The 23106-nt window shown below is 40.8% G+C and overlaps 1 protein-coding gene across 7 annotated transcripts in view; it reads right to left on the bottom strand.

The window, feature by feature from the left end:
- The window catches only part of ikzf1 (IKAROS family zinc finger 1 (Ikaros)), a 103811-nt gene extending 81182 nt beyond the window's left edge, over positions 1-22629 (bottom strand). For 4 of the 7 annotated variants that reach the window (XM_068010849.1, XM_068010870.1, XM_068010882.1 and 1 more), the window contains exons 1-3: positions 22376-22629; positions 20114-20176; positions 9548-9667 (exon numbers count right to left, since the gene is read on the bottom strand). In XM_068010849.1, the coding sequence (XP_067866950.1) occupies positions 9548-9667; positions 20114-20162 (169 nt within the window). In that variant the 5' untranslated portion in view covers positions 20163-20176; positions 22376-22629. Of the gene's footprint in view, positions 1-9547; positions 9668-20113; positions 20177-22375 lie in introns of those variants that run through there. The other 3 variants (XM_068010878.1, XM_068010880.1, XM_068010879.1) reach the window with 3 other exon arrangements.
- Positions 22630-23106: the final 477 nt, after the last annotated feature.

Below are 23106 nucleotides of genomic sequence, written 5' to 3'. Positions count from 1 at the left end.
GTATGCCTGTACTCTTAGGTCAGGTGCACTTGGAGTGCGACCTAGTTTCGGGACCGGTGACTGAAGGGATTGTCCCTAGTTTGCCTGGGGAGGGGGTTGACCTGCTCCTAGGTAATGAACTGGCGGGGGCAAAGGTAATAGTTTCCCCAGTAGTGAAAGAGAGACCACAGGTGGTCACAGAGACAGGGCAGTGGCAGGAGACAGTCCCCTGCAGTTCCCCTGAATGTGTAGTGAATCAGGCCATGATCAAACCAGCTCCCCCAGAAGAGACTGAATTAACACTGCAGGCAGATGACCATGAGGTCTGTCTGTCTGAGATTTCGTTGGAAAGTTAGAGGACTCAGGGAATGGATTAAATGGATGTTCCCTAGCTGAGGCTCAGTGAGCTGACCCAGTACTGAGAGAGCACAGGCTGCACAGACTGAAATTGAAGCAGTGGGAGTCTCTGATTGCTACTATTTAAAGAATGAGGTACTGATGAGGTACATGATGCCACATGTGCCAGGTTAAGGGGAAATCCCAACCTACACTGAAATCTGCACCCCTAAGTCCTGTATCGGCATTTGGAGGACCCTCCAGCTGAGAGCTGTTGAATTGTAAGGGACCATTGCCGAGAAGAAAAGGGGACAGACAAGCACAGGAATCGAAAAACGTTAGAGAGGGAATGGACAAAGAGGACAGATTAAAGGAGATCCAAGAGGATTCCCAAAGGGAAACCCCTACTGTCTGGTCAGCCAACCCAGAAATGTTGAAAAGATTAGACCCCACATCCTCCGATGTAAATGCAGTCACCAGAGGAACCCCACCAGAGTTTCTAACAGCATTTACAGAAACCTGCAGGGATAAAGAGAGTCCTCAAGAGGGCAGAGAAACTGTGAGGGTGATGCCTCACCTAGTCCAAGTACTGTAGCGGAGTGCAGTGGAATCTGGACAAATACCTGCAAGTAGGAGTATCCCAGAGGACAAAGGGAAGATTAGCAAAGACCCTCTCCCACAGTCAGGAGATAAGGGAACCAAACATACCCTAGTGTGAAAAGCCCTAGCATGACTCATCCAAACACTGAAAGAGAGATCAGAGTGGATCCACCCACTGCCAACTCTCATGAGCAGAACTCCAAACCAGGGCTAATTAAATCTAATCCTCCCCCTGCAGACCTCAACGGGAACAAAGGCACCCTAGGCAGTCATGGAAATGTGCAAATTGCAAACTTCCCCAAAAATCACATGTTTATTGGGATGCCCATTCCCAACATATTGCAGGCTAGTAGTGAAGAAACTTCAAATCTCTTTGGGCAACATATAACTATCTCAGACCCACCTCAAGAGAAAAGGGGCAGTTTAAAACAGCACAGCTATAAAGGAAAGACAGGCTGTAACAATTTATAGGATTTCTGAATGAATGAGAATGAATGAGAGAAACGCATGTGTGTTTTCCTATACTTTCTCTTCTTTCTAGTTTTACAATGAAATGCTCTCCCAATATCACATTTCATTCTGCTGGATGTGGAGGTGTGATGAAAACTACACCTGCCAAAAAATGAAACATATTAATTTCATCATATGGGACATTATTTTTGACCTGCTACTGGACTTGAAATAACATTTTTAAAAAGACCACAACAGTGGCTGAAAACATGGCTGCACATTTGCATTCCAAAAGACAGTTGCAGGAAGAAGACAATGGGAGTGCCTCTCTGATTCAACTAGCCAGATGGATTTTGATCAAGAGACATTGAATGTGTAAGAGCCAGCATTCCACCTCCCCTCCCCCATTGACAGTGTCTGGTAAGCTTGGGGGAAATCCACAAACCTCGCAGGAAAGACTGTTCCAAATAAGGACTAACCTGCTGGGCAACCTGGGGTTGTTTGAATTGTGCCACACAGAAAGGAACTGACTACTTTTTGAATACCAAAATGAAGGAAGGTCTCTCCCTATCTCTTTCTCTCTCAAGCAATGGAAGTAATTCAAGCCTCAAGACAGAAGACCAGTGAAACAAGTTTGAAAGTGTGCACTGGGCCCCAATGAGAACTGCAAGACTTAACTTCAATCAAAGACTTTACATCAAACCCAAAGCTAGTAACTGAACTCTAGCTATTACTTCAAACCTTTCCCCTCTTTCTCCTCCTCTGTCTCTATTTACATGTGTGTTTATCGCGTATGCATGCTAGCATGGTTGGGCTGTGTATTTTTAATTGCTTTAATTGAATTAGAGTTTTAAGGTTAATAAACTTACACCTTTCTTGTTTAAATCTGAGAAAACCTGTCTAGTTGATTTTTTTGCCATTACAATTAGAGAGCAGTGAGCAAGGGTTCACTGAGAGAAACTAAAAACATGGCGTTTAAAAAATTAAACACTGTTACGGCCAAACCAGGAAGAGGCTGAGAAGGGAGCCCTAGATTCCTGCCTCAACTGGTCGTAACAACAGATTTGCACAATAAGCAGCGTCTACTGTTACTACAGTTAATATCCTGCAGTATACCATAGAAATGTGACCTCAAAAACTAGAGGGCAGAATTTCCATGAGGATACTCTCATTTATCCATTGTTAGCCATGACGATCAATTGAGAGAAACCCCACGGAAACTCACCCTCTTAGTTTATAAATACTGAAGTCAACAATAGTTTTAAAGTGTGCTAAAGAAATCTTTAGGTTAATATTAATGCTTGCAGGCAATGAGAGTGCACAGTGAGAATTCGGGTGCAGATGTAAGTGCATCTTTTTTAATTGGGGAAAAATCCTATGGCTCGCTGATCTTTGATCCTGAATTCCTGATGTGTGCTCCCATATGCAAATCATAAAATATGAACTCTTGAGACAACCAAGGGGTATTTCCGCAATTCCAAATCACTTTAACAAGATGATGTTGAGTTTGGGTGTCAAGTGACATATTTGAAAATGTTGCGTCGCAATGCAAGGTTGTTGTGGAATGTGTTCTGCCTGTTTAGTTATTTGCCACTTTTTGCTTGCACTGCATTTATTTTTAAGTCATGTACCAGACCAGTGAAGCTTGCTGTATAAATTACAGGAGATATGAGGCACAATTTAAGGTCAAATGTCTGTCATCTATGCCAAAACCAATTGGCACATTTTTATTTTGGACAGCCAAAAAGTGTTATGAGTTATTACAGATTTTTCAGATAATTTTGTGAAATTGCATTCCCAGCAGGGAACCTCTCCCACCAGTAATGTACCAGCAATTTGGGGATCCACACCCAGGATTTTCCATTCATTCATTTTAATAGATGAAATTCATGGACAGCATGTGGCTGAATTCTCAATACGCATTCATGAAAAAGGACTGGGAGTACAATTTCAAAAATTATGCATTACATCTGATCTGTTGCTCCAAAATATACAGAAGGCTTTTCTTTTGCAAATTACAGCGGAAATTCCATGCACATGAATGCTTAATTTGTTGTGTTGTATTCTGTATTCATTATTTTTTAAATAAGCATTAACTCATCCACAATAAATCGGTTAACACCTGCATAAAAATCATAAAATATGAACCCTTGCAACAACTAAGGGGCACTGCAGCAATTCCAAATGTAGTACAGGAGCTTGTACACAAGATTTGCTGATGAGAAGCTTCTACTCTATAATATTTCAGTATTTATTTTGATCTAAAGAATGAAAAATTAATGGATTTTAGGGCAAATGCTATTCTTCTCAAGGTGTAGATTTTCAGTGTTAGAGAAAGAATTTTCTATACTTGTAGCCAAAAAGCCAAAATACTACAAATGTTGGAAATCTGAAACAAAAACAGAAAACAATGCAGACATTCAGCAGGTCAAGCAGCATCCATGAAGAAAACATCAGTTGACATTTCAGGCATAAATAAATACTTCCTCAGAACTGGAAGATATCAAAGAGAAGGTTTAAGAAGGAAAGGGAGAAAAAACAAGCATATTGCTGTAGCAAGCATTATATGCACAATATAACTTGCTCTATTAGTTCCACAATAATATTTCTTTACCTTAATGTAGAAGAGAAACCCCTATTGTCCAAACATGATATTTCTACTTCCTGAAAGAATCCTCCTTTGAAGCTTTTCTGTGTATTTGGCAATCTACTGACAACTGTCATTGAATTGTTACAATTAACTATAGACTTGAGATTACTAGAAAATCGATTCAGACTGCCTAAATTCATTTCAGTAGTATTCTTACAACTATAGAAGGGAGACCCTATCATTCTGGTCTGAATTGGACTTTAGGTTGTGAGGCCAATTACAGGGTTCTAACTAACTGCATTCCCAGTAGCCTAAACTTTGAAACATTTAGTTGTGTTGTACTATATTTGCTTCAGTCCCAACAAATAAGAGGTTTGGTTTATGCTGAACAAATAAATAAAATTCCCTTTTTGTCATACGGACTCCAGCATTTTTACCTGTGTTTTGGTGATCATATTCCACAATTTTGTTCATTTTTCTATGAAAACTACAAACCAGTGGCATTGTTAATAAGGCAGTAAAAATAATGTAAATTGTTGATTTGTAGCTCCTCAAAGTTTTTGAACACGCTTTCAATGTTTTGTTTTGTACTGCTACAAAGTACTACAAATACAAGATTCTTGCACAGAAATGGACTGGATGCTGCTGCATACTTGGCTTATATGGAGTGGGAAACTAAAAGTTCACCCCAGATTTGCATTCACAAGCAAAAATGTGATTGCTATTCCCCGTCCTTGTGTTGTTGAATCAGCCCACTGTGCAGAAATGGCTTGGCATTGGGGCCTGCAACTGACCTGATATATTGGACAGGATTTTGAGCCCCCGCTGGGGCCGAGAATGGTGGTGGTGGGAAGTGGGGTGGGGGGCAGGTGTGGGCTACCCACTCATACAGCTCCTTAAAGGCCACTTAAGGCCATTTAAAGGATGCCAACCGGGATTTTCCAGTTGGCCTCCAGGTTCCCACAGGCGCAGGGCCAGTTTAGGTGCCTGGAGGCTGCATCCTGGCTGCTGAATGGGGGGCCAGCGCTCCAGGCAGGCCTAGAGGCCCTCTCTGCCTGTCTGGGTGCTGCAGCAGCCATAGGCTGACCTGTAGAGGGGCTCTCTCACCACAGTGGTGGCCTGGCTGCAAATCCCATTTTTTAATTAAAATTTTAAAAGGTTGGAGAGAGGGTGCCTTCAGCTTGAAGCGCCATCTCCCTTACTTACCTTCCTTTGCATCCTGCTGCTCCTTTCAAGCTGGAAGGCCTCTAATTGGCCCTCCAGCTTCAAGAGCCTTCCCGCCATCCTTAATTGGACAACAAACTTGCCTGCTGGCCATTAACTGGACACCCTGGGGAAAATCATCAAGAGTGATTCCCACACAATGCCGGCTTCTGACCTACATTCGGGGTTCAAAAGCCCACAGGGAAAATCCTGCCCATTGCCTCTCATCGGGGTGAAACACAAAAATGGTTCTTGCAACAGGTGGGAGTTTTTAAAAAGTCTATGTAGTGAATAAAATAAGTGAAACACGTTAATATTGTCCTTAACTATGGAATTTATACTGTACCAGCAATGATAAAACATGAATCATAGCCATGAAGATGCTATTCACACAGCATTATCTCCTTAAATGTCACAGTGCAGTTTTCCTTACAAGCACAAGTAAAGGAGAGTTAAAATACTATGAAAAAGAAGAACGGGTTTTAAAAAATACTTTTGAGTACACAAAGTTGGCTCAGTAATTTGCCCACCATTTGTAGGGCACAATTGCCCCATTTCTGACAGATGAAGGCTACAAAACCTCTCCTTGGGCCTCCTAACTCTTCTTGCACAATCTGCTTTTTCAAAAACTTGCAACGGTTCTCCAAAAAAAGAATCTATTTATTAACCTGATTGACAAATCTCCTGGAGCTGATGATTCCCACCCAGGGTGTTAGAAGAAATAGAGCAGGAAATTGCAGATGCAATTTTCCAAAGCTCCCTAGATTCTGGAATCTTTGGATTGCAAAATTGCAAATGACTCTCCATTATTGAAAGAGAGAGAAAGCAAGAAACTACAGATCTGTCAGTTTCACATCAGTTGTGGGGAAGTGACTGGAATCTTTCATCAGAGACAGTGTGACTGAGCACTTGGATGAGGAACAGCTGATCAATAAAAGCCAGCATGGAGTTATGAAGGGTAGGTCATGTCTGATTAATCTGCTTGAATTTTTTGAGGCAGTCACTAACATGGGGGACAGGACAGTGACTATGGGTGTTGTCTACATGGATTTCCAGAAGGCAATTGATAAGGTTCTGCACAAGAGATTATTAACAAAAGCAGAAGCATATGGAATTAGAGTTAGCCTTGTGTCATTCAAAACTAATCTTCAGAAACACTAGTCTCGATTTTAACCATCCACCCCCACCAACCACCCTCCCCCCCTCACCCCCGCCTGCCCATGTTGGGCAGGAGAGGGTTGAGGTAGGGTGAAAAATTTAATTTAATTCATTGTCTGTGGTAAATTAATTAATAATAAAAATGGGAAATGCATCTCCAACCTGGTGCATACATGTCTGCTGCTATCTTTATAGCAGTGTGAGCATCCCACCTCTTCATTAAGATATTTAAATCAGTGTCCCACAGTGCAATTATGATGATTGATGAGGTCCTGGCATTAAATTTGCCTCCACATCCCAGCTTTGTTGGGTTTCACCCATGCAACCATGCTCCCCCATACCCTCCCTGCAAATATCAGGCCATTCTTTCAGGGAGTGAGTGGTAAATCTATGGAACCAGTTCCTTAGAAAGATGATGGAAGCAGACATTATTAATTCATTCAAATGCAAATTAGATTGATTTCTTTTAGAAAGTATTATTTTTGGAATGCAATAGTTGAGTGATTTGAGAAATGGTTTTTAAGTGTAGCATGCTTAGAAGGTACAGGTAACTTTGAACCTATGGTTCTCAAAGCTTTTCACCACTCACCTCATGTCTGAGTCTGCTGTAGATTAATCAATAGTGGTTGATTGCTTTGATTAGTCAATGACTATTATTTTTGTATCATGTGACTATCAGTTTGGTAGAAGGCAAACTAGATGGACCTTGGTCTTTTTTCATCTAACAGTTCCTATGATCCTACATAGGGAGGTAGGAGACGGAGAGTAGGGATAAAGGGAATATACTCTGATTAGCAGAATGTAATATGTGGTGTTACGTAGAGATCACAACTAGGGTCTCAGCTTTTCAGCATATTTATCAATGACTTGGTGAATAATTGTGAGTTGTATATCCACATTTGCAGATAAGCTAAGTTAGGAGGCACAATACGTAAAGCTGTGTAGATGGGGGTAAGAGGTTACAAAGGGACATAGACAAGTTGAGCAAGTGGTCAAAACTGTGGCAAATGGAGTTTAATGAAAATTCAAGAACAACAGATCTGAATATTTTCTTAGTGGGAAGAGACCGAGACCTGTGGAGGAACGGGGGATTTAGGTGTTTTAGTATGCCAATCATTAAAAGCTAGCGCAAAAGTACAAAAATAATCAAAAGAACTTATTGAATGTTGGACTTTATCTCAAGGGGGTTGGAATACAAAGGGGAGGAAATTATGGTACAGAACCTCAGTGAGACGCCATCTGGAATGCTGTGTTCAGTTTTAGGCACTGCACCTCAGGAAAGATATTCTTGATTTTGGAGGGGATACAGCACACATTCACCAGAATGATATCAGAGCTCATTATAGAATCATACAGCACAGAAGTAGGCCATTCAGCCCATTATGCCTGTGCTGGCTCTTTGAAAGTATTATCCAACCAATCAATCATATTGCCCTGCATGTTCCCTACAGCCCTACAAAAGTTTCCTTTTCTTGAAGGGCTTAAAGTCTGAGAACAGGTTGCATATATTTGGCTTGTATTCCCTTGAGTTTATTAAGATGAGGGGTGATTTAATTGAGATGCTTAAAATTATAAATGGATTTGATAGGATAGATAAGGAGAAACAGCAGCAATAAGAACCAATTTCACAGGACTATGTCCTTTGCCCTAAGGATTCCTGAAAGACATCCGACAGCATTTTAGGTCAGATGATTTTTCAGACATCCCTGGTGACACCTAAAGCAGGGTTTATGACATGTCTATCATCTGTTTTAAGACCAATTCCAGAAATCTGGCTGCCCCAAGTTGTGCAAGTGTCAGCAGGCTTTTTCACCTCAGGTAACATCACAACTGAACTCAAACCTGTCCTTACTTGCCTACACAAGTGTGCTCTCCAGCAGGAATCACCACTTAGTGGAAACCCTGCTTGAGTTTTCACCTTCCTAGTCCAAGGATGTCAATTGTAATGCCCCTATAACAACCCCCAGCAGAAATCAGTATACTCAGCACAAACCAGAATCAAATCTGGGACCATCCTCACTGTATGACTCAGTTGCACGCTAGGGGCAGGATTTTATCCTGCCGGAGATGGGAATGAAGGCGGGGGTCAAACAAAATGGCAAGGTGTGCCATTTTGCCCAGGGCAAGGAAGGCCGCCACTTAAGGGCCTCATTCTGCCTCCACTCCAATTTTACAGAGGACGGAGGGGCCTGCTACCATGTGGAGACGCCCACCAGGCAATGTCTGGCGACCTCCTAACAGGGTCAGTGGGATGTCCTTCCTAGTTAGGGCAATCCAGGGCCCCTGGAGTGTCCCCCCACCACCAGCAGCGATGGCCACCCCCCAGGAAGACTCCCCCCACCCTCACTAACACCTCTACCCCATTGCTGGGGCCTGCGTGAATGGTCCCGGCGACTCCGACCCTACTTACCTTTCCCGGGGTCTCCAACATCCTGCAGTACTGGCAGTGGTCACTGCTCTCAGTGGCGCTGCTGGTACTGCACAGTTGTCAGCCTTCCGATTGCCGGCAGCTCTGGAGGAAGGAACTCGTCTCTTAAAGGGATGCGTTCCTGATGCGGACAGTTAATTGGCTGCCCACTGTGAGATAGCAATGGGGGTCTGATGGAAGGCCCAGGCGGGATTTCTCCCCACCTTCGAGCCTAGCTGCTGGAATAAAATCTGGCCCTAGATTTACAAACCAAGGGGGAATGTAGCACAACCTTACTCAAAAAAGTCTTTACATTTTCTTATTTTTTTCGATAAATAGCAGAAGTACTCTGAGTATGTTCAAGATATATCATATAACATCAGGCTCGATTTATTCTGAAGCATTTAAAAGATTCTATTCTATTTTATATAGAATATTTTATTAAGCGTTTTACACATATTAAACCATTTCTTTTATATTGTAGATTTCTTATTTAAACCATATTTCATTTTCTAGCCAAACTGTAGTCAATCTGAACTACTTAATTATTTTGAAGAGTTTCAAATAATATTTTGTTATTCTGAAAAGGCATTCATTTTAATGACTAGCATAATATGTAATACTAAAGTAATATTTAGTATATTTAAGGGGAAGCTAAATAAACACATGAGGAGAAAGGAATAGAAGTTTAAGAGATAGGGTTAGATGAAGCAGGATGGGAGGAGACTCATATGGAGCATACACAGCAGCAAGGACCAGTTGGGCTGAATGGCCTATTTGGTGCTGTACATTCTATGTAAATATTCTAAAGTTTTTGCACTTACCAATGACCCTCTCACCCTGTGGGATGTTCTGGCTCCCAGAGCTGGTGGAAAGATCTTCTGGGACAGGCATCTGCTCTAGTTGTTCGGGTTGGTCATTTACAGAAAGAGCTTCCTTACTCCCTATGTAAAAAGGATATGGTTACAATAATCAAGCAATAATAATGACAGATGTGTGCATTTAAGAGAGAAGAATGCATCTGTACATTAACTGTAATTTTTCTCCAGTAATGTGTGTCCATGTATTTTTAATACTACATTAAATACAGCATTCATGTTCTCAACTCACTTATATCCAAACATTTTCAGTGAGATATTGACTTCAATCTTGTTGCATTAACAAGAATTCCAGGTGATCAGCACGAAAGACACCTGGATCAAGTTTTTGATTATTGTCTTGCACTCTTAAAATAATTACATTTTTTTTTATTTGTTCATGGGATGTGGGCATTGCTGGCTAGGCCAGTATTTATTGACCATCCCTATTGCCCTTGAGAAGGTGGTGGTGAGCTGCCTTCTTGAACCGCTAGCGTCCATGTGGGGTAGGTACAACCACAGGGCTGTTAGGAAGGGAGTTCCAGGATTTTGACCCAGCAGTGAAGGAACGGCGATCTAGTTCCAAGTCAGGATGATGTGTGGCTTGGAGGGGAATTTTTAGGTGGTGGGGTTCCCATGCATCTTCTGCCCTTGTCCTTCTAGGTGGTAGAGGTCGCAGATTTGGAAGGTGCTGTCGAAGGAGCCTTGGTGAGTTGCTGCAGTGCATCTTGTAGATGGTACACACTGCTGCCACTGTGCGTCAGTGTTGGAGGGAGTGAATATTTGTGGATGGGGTGCCAATCAAGCGGGCTGCTTTGTGCTGGATGGTGTCAAGCTTCTTCAGTGTTGTTGGAACTGCACCCATCCAGGCAAGTGGAGAGTATCCCATCACACTCCTGACTTGTGCCTTGTAGATGGTGGACAGGCTTTGGGGAGTCAGGAGGTGAGTTACTTGCCATGGATTCCTAGCCTCTGACCTGCTCTTGCAGCCATGGTATTTATATGGCTACTCCAGTTTTTCTGGTCAATGGTAACCCCCAGGATGTTGATAGTGGGGGATTCAACGATCGTAATGCAATTGAATGTTAAGGGGAGATGGTTTGATTCTCTCTTGTTGAAGATAGTCATTGCCTGGCACTTGTGTGCCGCGACTGTTACTTGTCACTTATCAGCCCAAGCCTGGATATTGTCCAGGTCTTTCTGCATTTCTACACAGACTGCTTCAGTATCTGAGGAGTCACGAATGGTGCTGAACTTTGTGCAATCATCAGCAAACATCCACACTTCTGACCTTATGATTGAAGGAAGGTCATTGATGAAGCAACTGAAGATATTTGGGCCTATGACACTACCCTGATGGACTCCTGCAGTGACGTCCTGGAGCTGAGATGATTGACCTCCAACAACCACAACCATCTTCCTTTGCGCTAGATATGACCCCAACCAGCGGAGAGATTTCCCCGATTCCCATTGACTCCAGTTTTGCTAGGGCTCCTTGATGCCATACCCGGTTAAATGCTGCCTTGATTTCAAGGGCAGTCACTCTCACCTCACCTCTGGAGTTTAGCTCTTTGGTCCCTGTTTGAACCAAGGCTGTAATGACATCAGGACCTGATTAGCCCTTGCAGAACCCAAACTGAACATCAGTGACCAGGTTATTGCTAAGCAAGTGCTGCTTGATAACACCTTCCATCATTTTATTGATGATCGAGAGTAAATTGATAGAGCGGTAATTGGCTGGGTTGGATTTGTCCTGCTCTATGTGTGCAGGACATACCTGGGCAATTTTCCACAGTGCCGGCTAGATGCCAGTGTTGTAGCAGTACTGGAACAGCTTGGCTAGGGGCGCGGCAAGCTCTGGAGCACAGGTCTTCAGTACTATTGCTGGGATGTTGTCAGGGCCCATCGCCTTTGCAGTATCCAGTGCCTTCAGTCATTTCTTGATATCACTTGAAGTGAATCGAACTGGCTGAGGACTGGCATCTGTGATGCTGGGGACCTCAGGAGGAGGTCGAAATGGATCATCCACTCGGCACTTCTGGCTGAAGATTGTTGCAAATGCTTCAGCCTTATCTTTGTCACTGATGTGCTGGGCTCCCCCATCATTGAGGATGGGGATAGTTGTAGAGCCACCTCCTCCAAAGGATAAGAGTAAATTGCATAAGTCATAAATTTACTATCAGAAAAATATGCATGTGGTCAAAATGTTTGAATTGATTTATACCATATTTTGTTTGACAGATGCAAAGTTTTCAGAGAATGATTCTAGGTTGGATTTAAATGATTCTATTATTTAAGTAATATATTGATTTCAGAGTGAAAAAGAGGTAAGTAAAATAATTGATATAATAAACAAAAGGAACAAAATTAATGCAAGATATAAAAGTAAAATAGACAATGGAAACTATATGAAGGCAGATACCAAAAGTTTGTTTTTATTCATTCAAGGAATGTGAGCATCGTTGGCAAGGCCAGCATTCATTGCCCAGTCCTAATCGCCCTTGAGAAGGTGGTGATCAACTGTCTTCCTGAATCGTGGCAGTCTATGTACTGTTAGGTACGGAGTTCCAGGATTTGATCCAGTGACGAAGTAGGAACGGCAATATATTTTCAAGTCAGGTTGGTGTGTGATTTGGAGGGAATTTTGCAGGTTCCTGCTGCCCTTGTCCTTCTAGGAAGAGCTCATGGGTTTGGGAGGTGCTGTCAAAGAAGCCTTGGCAAATTGCTGAAATGCATCTTGTAGATGGTACACACTGTAGCCATGATGCACTGGTGGTGTAGAGTGTGAATGTTTAAGGTGGTGAATGGAGAGCCAATAAAGCAGCTGTTTTGTTTGAGGTATCTTCAATGCTTTCCTTTCTCAGCCTCTGCACAAAACGACTTCTCATCCTTGGTGATTTCATCCTCTATCTCAACTCATCATGCTCTCTCTTCTCTGAGCTCACGTGCCCTTTTATCCTCCCTTAATCTCTCCTTCCATGTAAACTCCCCAACCTAAAGTTATGCCCACCTCCTTGACCTCGCCATCTGATGTGTTTTCACTATTCCCAGCGTATCAATCACAGATAACGCCATCTCTGATCACTTTGTTGTATCACATTCCACACACCTCCCCCTTCCACCTCCCAGACCTACAACCTTCTTTGTCCGCACAGCTTCTTTTCTATACAGTAAAACATTTTCTTAAACCCTTCTCCATTGTCTCCTCCATGCTCACCTCCAACAGTAAGTGCGAGGAAACCCGTGGACTTCTTTGTCACTATAGTTGAGACCATCGATCATTTGCCTCTGCTGCTTCCCTCCTTTCCACTAGCCCATTGGACCAAACTTGCTCTAAAGTTTCCCACTGCTCTAGACCTGATCTTGAACCTTTCTTTAGTTTCTCCTATCTTCCCTCGTGCCCTCTCCAAGCTCATCTTGTCCATGAGACCCATCTCCTGCTCCCTCGATGTTATTCCCATTAAACTGCTGAGCACCCAACTTCCCCTCCTGGCCTGGTCCCCATGTTAGTTGATATTGTTAACGGTTCTCTCTCTTCAGGAGCTGTCCCTCTCTCCTTTATATCTGCCGTCAACCCCTTCTCTTCAAAATAAACATGGACCCCACCGTCCTTACAAACTACTGTCCCCATCTTCAACCTCCCTTTCCTCTCCATAGTCCTTGAACATGTTGTTGTCTTCCAAATCTGTGCCCACCTTTCCTGGAACTCTACATTTGGGTCCCTGCAATCAGATTTCCATCCCTGCCACAGTACAAAAATGGCTCTTATCCACATTACAAATGACATCCTATGTGACTGTAACAAAGGCAAACTACCCCTCCTCATCCTTCTTGACTTTTCTGCAGTCTTTGGCATGGTTCATAACACCATCCTCCGCCAACGCCTCTCCACTGTTGCCAGCTGGCTGGGATTGCACTCACCCGGTTCCATGCTTATCCTTGCCAGAGTATCACTCGCAATGGCTTCTCTTCCTGCTGCTGCATCTGGTGCCTCTGGTGACCCCCAAAGATTATCCTTAGCCCCCTCCTATTTCTCATCGACATGCTGCCTTCAACTACATCATCTGAATGCATCTAGCTAGCTTTGACATGTACGCTGATGACACCCAGCTCTATCTCACCACCACCTCTCTCAACTCCTCCACTGTTGCTAAATTATCAGATTGCTTATCTAACATTCAGGACTGGGTAAGCAGAAATTCATCCAATTAGATATTGGGACGACTGATACCATTGTCTTCGGTCCCTTCTCCAAAGTCAGTTCCCCAGCTACCAAATCCATCCCTCTGCCTGGCAACTGGCTGAGACTAAGCCAGACTGTTCACAACTTTGTTTTCACATTTCAGTCCGAGATGAGCTTCTGACAACATATCCACACCATCACTAAGAACACCTATTTCCACCTCCGTAACATCGCCTGACTTGGCCCCTGTCTCAGCTCGTCAGCTGCTGAAACTATCATTCATTCCTTTGCTATCTCTAGACTCGACTGTTTCAATGCACTCCTGGTAGGTCTCCCACATTCTACCCTCCATAAAGTTGAGCTCATCCAAAACTCTGCCGCCAGTATCCTTACTTGCACAGAGTCGCGTTCATCTATCACCCCTGTGCTCGCTGACCTACAGTGGCTCCCAGTCAATCAATGCCATTATTTTAAAATTCATCCTTGTTTTCAAATCTCTTCATGGCTTTGCCCCTCCCTATTTCTGTAATTATTTCCAGCCCCACAACCTTCTGATATATCCGCACTCATCTAATTCTGACCTCTTCAGCATCCCTGATTTTAACTGCTCCACTATTGGTCGCTATGCCTTCAGGAGCCTCGGCCCTAAATCTGGAATTCCCTCCCTAAACCTCGCTGCCTCTCTACCTCTCTTTCTTCCTAAGATGCTGCTTAAAACCTACCTCTTTGACCAAGCTTTTGGCTATCTGCCCTAACTTTGCCTTATATGGTTATACTTTTGCTTTATAATGCTCCTGTGAAGCCTTGGGACATTTCATAATGTTAAAGGTACTATATAAATATAACTTGCTGTTGTAGTAAATCTGCCAATTACTGAACAGACATGGACATGATTTGTGAAGGGCATAAATAAAATGTACTAATGGGATCTTAAGGCCCACAATAACTATTCTAAATAATGGCTGAGGATCAGTAGGCAAACTTTATGTGACATATACTCACATATATTAAGTTGGAGTAACAGTGGTGAATAAATTGAATGCAGAGGGTAGAACTGTGTCCTTTTAACGCTGGGACTTGGAATTGAATCCAGTGTAGACTGATAAGGTGAAGCTCTCCCCACTCTGCTTGCTGCATATTCAAGTTATAACATGGACAGTTTCAACCTGGGTACTAGTTGGAGTGAGTACACAGAATACCCCTGTACATCATGTAGCATGAATACTCAATATTATGGAGAGTCCAATAAAGTTAATGAGTGTGGAAAGTCGCACAAACACACTGATCCAGAAGTGCTTCACTGAAGCTGGGGTTAGAACATATTAGGAGAGGATTTCCTCTATGCGCTGAGAATAATAAAATTGTGAACACTTCCCAATAAGGATTATTTATCATTTTGCGATATATCATGCACAGAAGAAATCGTTACCCATTGTTGGGATACTTCAGTTAAAGCTTTATCCCGTAACTACGCTGTATTACTTTAGACATGAGAATTACTGATGCTGATAAAAGTTGGCGAAAAAATGGGAAGAATCCTACTCCTAAGTCACGCATTTCACCTGGATGAATACAAGCATTTGTTAAAAACACAGTGGCAAGGTTCTAAAAGTAATCTCAATCCAATTAAGAAACTTTAAAAAATCTACATTTTGTAAATTCATTTAATCATGGCAACTACAACATTATATTAAACATGGTTTCTCATAACTTATTAATAAGAAACTAAATGTTTCAGCTCAAATTCCACATTTTATAATAACTGAAATATACTTCCAGTAAGCAATTACTGAAATATCATTACTTTTTGGCCTTTACTTAATTCAAAAGAATTCGGATTATTAGAATTAACTTTGTTTTGTTCTAAAGGAAACACGGCAGAAGACAAATTTGATTTACAGCAACTAGGTCATGTGATGTGAATTACACCAAATCGTGTTAATAGTGGATAAATGTCTAATTTTAGGGTTCAATCCAACTGAGTCTGACAACTAACTCCCAAAAGGTGAGTTTCAAACTTTCTAAAGTGATGATGTTGTTTCATAAAGAGGCCATCTGATTTTAGTGATGGGCAATAATTGCTGGCCTTGTCAGTGAAGCCTATGTCCCATGAATGAATAAACAAAACAGACTTTGTTGTTCCTGAAATTGTCAAAAGTCATGTGATAATGGTTGTGAACAGATATGTTCTTTTACAGTCTAAAATAAAACAGGACATTTGTAATCATAAAACTCTTTGTGACAAGTGTACCTTCAAGTATCTGCATCAGATACTAATGACTGAAAAAAGTTCTGTACAGTTGGAGGCACTATGGATACAGTCAAAAATACATGCCAACATCTTTTTAGCATTATACTTTGTGTGGGCACTTGTGTATTTATTTATTTATAGTGTATTTATAGTATTATTTTCCTTCCAAATTGCTTTTTTGAGGAATTCCAATTATACCTTCCGAAGAAGGGTCACTGACCCGAAACGTTAACTCTGCTTCTCTTTCCACAGATGCTGCCAGACCTGCTGAGTGAATCCAGCATTTCTTGTTTTTGTTCCAATTATACCTGAATTCTTTGAAAATTAATATTAGGCTTTGTTTTTGACCCAAAAAGCAATATTTACTCCAAGGTGATTTCAACTGATTCTTTTAACCTGAATTCAAGTAAAAATAAAATCTGAAATGTCTAATTATGAAGCAATGCTCATGGTATTTCTAAGCAAAGATAGAGTTACATACTAATACAAATGCAAAATACAGTGGATGCTGGAAATCTGAAGTAAAAACAGAAAATGCTGGAAATAATCAGGTCAGGCAGAAGTTCACCTAACCTGCTGAGTATTTCCAGCATTTTTTATTTTTATTTTAGAGTTCCATACTGTCTTGTCTACCTTCACTTATCATCCCTTTTCCCCCTACCAAAGTGTGTATGGTGTGCCTTCAGGCTTTAAGGTGCTATTTCTTCTCTTAGGAAACATTTGATGAGTGACTCAAGACAAAACCTTAGAGTCAAGAAGAATATTCATCCAAAGCTAACTAATGAGATGTGCAAACTTTAACACATATTTTATTCTTCACATCTGTATTATTATGCCAAAGAAAATAACTGAAATAATTAAAGTAATTTGCATCAATGTAGGCACCTTTCATGTCCTCAGGGAAAAGCACTTTACAGTCAATGAATTATTTTTGAAATGTGGTCTCTGTTGTTTTCTAGTTAATCTGCATTTGATGGTGTTAGTTGAGGGATAAATGTTGGCCAGGAGACTGGGAGAGCGACCCTATTCTTCTTTGAATACTACCATGGGATCTTTCATGTAATCTGACTGGGAAGTTCAGGTGAACAGCAAGAAAGATGTTTTGTATCTATTCCTCAACATTTCTTTACCTTTATGATTGTATTATTTTATATCATATTTGAGGCCGGAAACAAGTTTTTAAACTGAATTACATAATTAATGGCTTGCAGTAGTTTACCACAAAATAAAATTCATTTTACTAATGAGACATAAATGATAGTTTACACCACAGTATACCACCATATTCACAGCAGAAAGGCAAAAACAATGGCAATTTTAAAAAACTTTTTCAGAGTTCAGCTGTAGGTCGGAAAACATGGTGAAGTATTTAAGGATAAATTTTCTTCTTTAATAGAGGAAAAGTCCAGGCCCGTGCCTGCTTAATTTATTGGTCTCGATTTCACACAGGAAATTTTACACTTTAATTTCTGAAAAGTTAGCATTTAAAAAAACATTTAAAGTAGCTTTCCCTTCTAACTGGACCCAGCAGAAAATATATGTTTTAGTATGTTTGGTTATATGAAAATCCTCCCTTGCATCATGTCCTCCTTTGCTTGCATCAATCTTTTAACAAAACTGCATTTCTAATACAATGCAACTTAAGAAACTGATACTGCAGCATTGGGCTGGATTTTGCTGTGAAAATAACGGTAAGGAAAACAGCGCTCACCGCTATTTATGCATAAATTGGACAGCAACGTCCACTAAGTACATATGCGCAGTTAAATGCAAATATCGGAAGCTGTTATTGAAGAGGCTCTGCTTCTCTGTAAGCTGTGTGAAAATACCATCTCGACATCCGGCTCCCATTCAAATGAATTGAACGGCACGAAGTTCCTGTACTGACATAGATACGGACTTAGCTCACAAACAGCGAGGGCTTGTCCATTCCAGTATAAATACCTTCTTAACCACAATGTGGTAAGTCTTAATTATGGCCAAACAATCTCTCTGACACTGGAAATTAACTTTTTCAAATGTGAAGACTTCTTCTTTCAATTCTTTTATTATTGTTGGGAGACATTTTTTAAAAATATGTAAATACTTTTTTTTACTTTTTCTTTCTGTCTCTATCGCTTGTCTTCTTAATCCTATTTTTTCCCTACTTTTTGTCCATTTTCTATACCTGATTTAGGATTGAATTCACTATTCTAACTTACACTTCCTGGTTTAGACACTGCACTGCTCATTATTCTTCAATCTGATTGGTTAAGGAGATGCTTATAGAGGGTACCAGGCCATTTGGATGTCCTGACATACAAGTGGAAGCCTAACGAAAGGCAGGTGTCATTCATTCACCACTCACAGCAAAATCTGGCTCAATGTTTTTGTTGACAGCATATAATAATTTAATTTTTACAGCACTGAACATTAATTATGAAAAGTAATGATGTCATGAGATGATGAAAGGCGCTATACAAATGCAAGTTTTTCTTTTTCTTTTCCTATAAATTGTGTAGGCTGGAAGGAAAAAAAATGATTACAGACAGTGGCATAGAATATGTACTTGCCGAAGAAGAAAAATACTGAATAAGTGTTATGAAAAATACTCAAGTATTTTTCCCTTATGGGTAGTCAAGGTGGCCAAGTTTAATATTTTAGTGTTCAATGAATACAGACTGATGTTCTGTTTGTTAAAGAATTTGACTTTTATTTTAAATTAAACATTAGGTCTTGCTTTGTATTTTCTTCCAGACATCTACTTCGAGAATGAGAAAGCAGATCAGAAATGTTTTAGTGATGCTACAAAATAAAGGACAGCTTTCAAAGTTCACTCCAGCAGGAGACTGTGTCATTGGAACGTAAATTGCAGAATGCTGTTCCTGCAAACTGCATGGGATCATGGAGGAGCATGTCCTGAAAAAGATCTTGACCAGGAAAGGAGTGGCTGTGTCAAAGGACTTAAACAGAGCGATGAGCAGCTGGCAACAAGATCTGGACCAGAAGATAAGCAGCTGCTGGGAGGAACCTGGACTTAGCAGAATAACTGCTGCATGGGAAGTGAGAGAGGCTCCTGAACAGCAATTTAAGCTAGTCACATTATATGCCTTATTGTTAGGTTATGCAGTTTTTCTTTAAAGGTAAAGAGTTTCAAAAAGTGAACTGTTTTGTAATTTTATTTTATGTTTCAATAGTTTATCTTTACAGCAGCAAATGACATTTTAACACTCGCAAATAGAGAGTGTGGTATTTGTGGCACAATGTGTGTGAGGACTTTAGAACATAAAAAGCTCAATGGCTCATGTGGAATAGAGTTGCAGATTGTGTGGTCTGGTTATGAGGAGGATGTGTGACACTAATAATTGTGCTAAATGTCTCACATTCATACTGCATCTGTGAGAAACATATACCAGGGCTGTTGTGAAATAAGCCTCAATGAGAAGGTACTAATATTCCTTAATGTATGATTGAATAAAGTTTAAATTAATTGAGTATACTTAGTTAAAGTTTAAAAATGTGTTTCAAGTAACTTCTTGATCAAATTAAATATGAATGCTAAATAAAACCAACTTCAAGTTCTGCATATGAAAATTGCTAGGAAAAATGTACCTTCCTTATTTACTGATTTTTTTTTGATGAAAGTAGAAATAGGGCAACAGTAAGGTTGGATTGCAATATAGAAGTAATCTCAAAATGACATGCTCACAAAAGGAGGAATTCTGTTTTGTTCTATATAATGCAGTAAATTCTAGGAGTCATTTCCTCAGGTTCCTCAATCCATCATGTACCATTTCTATCTATATTACCAATATGAATCTCTTTACAATAAACTTCATTCTTAGATTAATACTTTGAATAAGGATTTACTCAGGTTTTGCTGTAGGCCTAAAAAAGTGTTATCTAAAAAGAAAAGTTGTCTATGGCATGTATACTCTCCACCCTGATTATAACAGTTCATAAGAGTTCATCTGTCATGTGTGTTATAATGGAGAGCATGTATAGTTAACTTCCCATAACACAGCACAAAACATTAAAAATGAAAATATGAGAAAATGTGTCTTACACTATAAAAGAGAGCTGTATAAGAATGTGGTGTAATTACATAAATTCTATTTACCTGTCTCCCCTGACAGTTGGGAAATGTCCTGTGCCTCTTCAGTTTCCATATTCTGCTGATGCTCTGTAGTGAGGGGGGAAAGGAATAATGTAGCAAGTTACTGGATGGATGATAATGAAACTGCTTACTATTCTAATTCACTATCTGCTATGGAAAATATGCCCTTCTTCCTTCAGGTCCAAATACTCTCAAAAAAAACTATGCATTATTATCTGACAGGGAGACCCTGATCTTTCACAGATTACAAAGATTTATAGAAATTTCATTACAGGCAGAGGTTGACGAAATTTGTTATTTATTGTTAATTTCCCACTCCATAATAACCCAAAAATGCAAACTGACTGCAACAAAATTAAGCAGAAAATTAAATGGCCCTGGGTCATTGTATGTGAAGAGAAGCACAGAATTCATTCTCTGGTTGATCTATAGTTATGTTCTCTCTAATTTACTGAGCATGCATCGATGAACCTTGAGTCAGCTTTGTGACACTTGTACAATCAGCAATCAAAAATGAAGCAATTTACAGAAGAATGTCTCATTTACCCAAGCAGGACTGCATATTTGAGCAGCACCAGCTCTGCCTCGATTAATAATGAATACACCTCATATAGTAGCAGATGGGCAGAACAGCAGCTTTAGACTGTCCCTCACTTCAAGAAGTCGCAGTAACCAATTTCTTCAGTTAGCTCCTACATAGGGAGAAGTGAATCTCCCTAAAATAGCGAAACGAGCCCAGGAGAGAAAGGGAACCCATGCCTTCCTGTTTTACTGGCAGATGGCTCCACAGATTTGGAACGAATGGTGGGAAGCTGCTACTCTTTTGCTGTAACACTTTATGTTCTAAACACTGGTTTTGAAGCAACTGAAAACACCACGGAGTAAAAGGTTGAGGTTTAGTGGGGTAGAAATAATGTTACTGTTTTTGCTTGGATTGCAGATTATCAGTGATTGGTCTCTTGTGGGCATTTGGTGCACTTTAATATTTAAAAATTATGAAACTGGATTTCGTAAAACCAGTAATTTAATTAATTATGATGATCACCAAATAACAATTTTAAGGTCCAACATTGACCAACATCAGATAGTTGCTAACACAAATGGCATATTTAGAACAAGAATGTGTTAAAACAAATTATTAGTACGTCCAATACCTAAAATGACCAATATTTCTACATTACTGTCTCCTCCCCGGTATGTTCTGCATATATAAAATTGTTTTATGCAAATATCTGAATACTAATTTGGCTAATAGCAAGCCTTGAAAATAAATGAGTTCCTCCTACAGCTCTGCCCTGCACTGTATAATTATAGAATGACTAATTTAGCAGAACGTTTTCAATTTTCAAATTTTAGGTAGGAATGAAATAACTTGAGCATCCTCTTTCATTGGAGCATTTGCCCAATTTGTCCGAAAATCTGTATCAACGACAGTTGTGCGCAAACAGTTATAAGTCACAATTTATTTAAATTATTGATCTAATAAATTCTCTATACCACAATGCAAACAGAAGTTGTTTAAAACGACTTCCCCAAAATAGTTCGACTAACGTTCCTCATTCTTTTGACCATGTGAGAAATTCTAATGGGAAAAAAAAATCTCCAACTAATCTCCAAAATTACGTTTCTCGAAACTTTCAGCAGTCCAACACGCTCCAGAGAAAAGCGCACCACTGTAGTATGCAAATTCTACAACCACTGCCAGAATGTGAAAAACCTTGTGTAAGTTTCTGAACAAAATTAGTAAATGGTATTGTCATGTAATGGTTTCTCATCACCAAATTATTTAAATAGATTACAGCGGTATATAATTCAGACTATTTCTACTGCTGCCACTAAACTACAGTAGAAACTACTGTTTCCGAATAGTTTTTGACAGTCGCAATAATGTGCTCTGGACTTCTGCAGCGCCACAAGATAACATGCACAACGCGCCCATAAAACTTTATATATAAATTCTCTAGAACTATATGTGGATAGAGGCATATTCAGATTTCTGCAGATGAGCTCCGAAATTATTTCTGCCACACACTGAACTTTATGCAGCAATGGCAGCAACGCACTGCAGCCGAGGTAACAGGTGCCTCCTCCAAACGTGAAGACAAAAAATAATAATGATTTGACTTTCCATATTTTTTGGTTGCTCGGACGATCTTACACCAGTGCAAGTCCTGTGTGTGTGTGTGTGTGTGTGTGTGTCGGCTGCACGCTATGAAGCGGCGTTCAGGGTAAAGTTGGATGAGTTGGCTGGCTGTTCTTTCCTACCTGTATCCCTCCTCGCTGGCGGTAGACACAGCCCGGCAGTTCCTGCTCCATGTGCAGGCTACACTTGGAGTCCCTGCGGTTGTACATCTCTCCCCGCTTGACTTCCTCCTTCCAATGCGCCGGCCGCGCGCACACACCCTCGTGCTGGGATTGGTGGAAGAGCCCAGGGCTCGCTCTCTCGCTCCCTCGCGGCACATGCCCTGTGTATTGAGTGGTGGCATCGGGCGGCAGGCGCCCGTGCTGCACCGCAATACCGGTGCTGAACTGCAGCACGACGTCTTCCTTTACACTCTATAAGGGGGGCAATCACACAGAAGGCAATGGGAAAGCGTTTTTCTCCCCTCAAAAATATACTTTATTCATAAAAATCTGTGGAAAAAAAACATTACAACAAAGTTCAAAACAGCACCAAGTTGACAATTCCAAAAAGTGCAAAGGAAATCAGTTTTCTTCAAGGAGTGAGTTGCCTCACAACCCTTCCATTCCATGTTACATGCCATGTACATTTTACAGCAAAACCCATATTTGGTGTATACAGCCCGAGGGGTTTCCCAGGGGTCCAGCCCCTCAGTTCACTATGGCGGGAGGACCTTACACAGTGGTCTTTCCTCATTGACCCTTTGCAGCGGCTGCCCCAAGCTTTAGTGCGTCCCTCAGCACGTAGTCCTGGACCTCGGAATGTGCCAGTCTGCAATACTTGGTCGTGGACAACTCTTTGCGCTGGAAGACCA

Source organism: Heterodontus francisci, chromosome 2, assembly GCF_036365525.1.
Source record: "Heterodontus francisci isolate sHetFra1 chromosome 2, sHetFra1.hap1, whole genome shotgun sequence".
In the NCBI taxonomy this organism is placed as follows: Eukaryota; Metazoa; Chordata; class Chondrichthyes; order Heterodontiformes; family Heterodontidae; genus Heterodontus; species Heterodontus francisci.
Note: the sequence above shows the minus strand (reverse complement) of the source record. Positions and strands in the feature narration are given on the sequence as shown.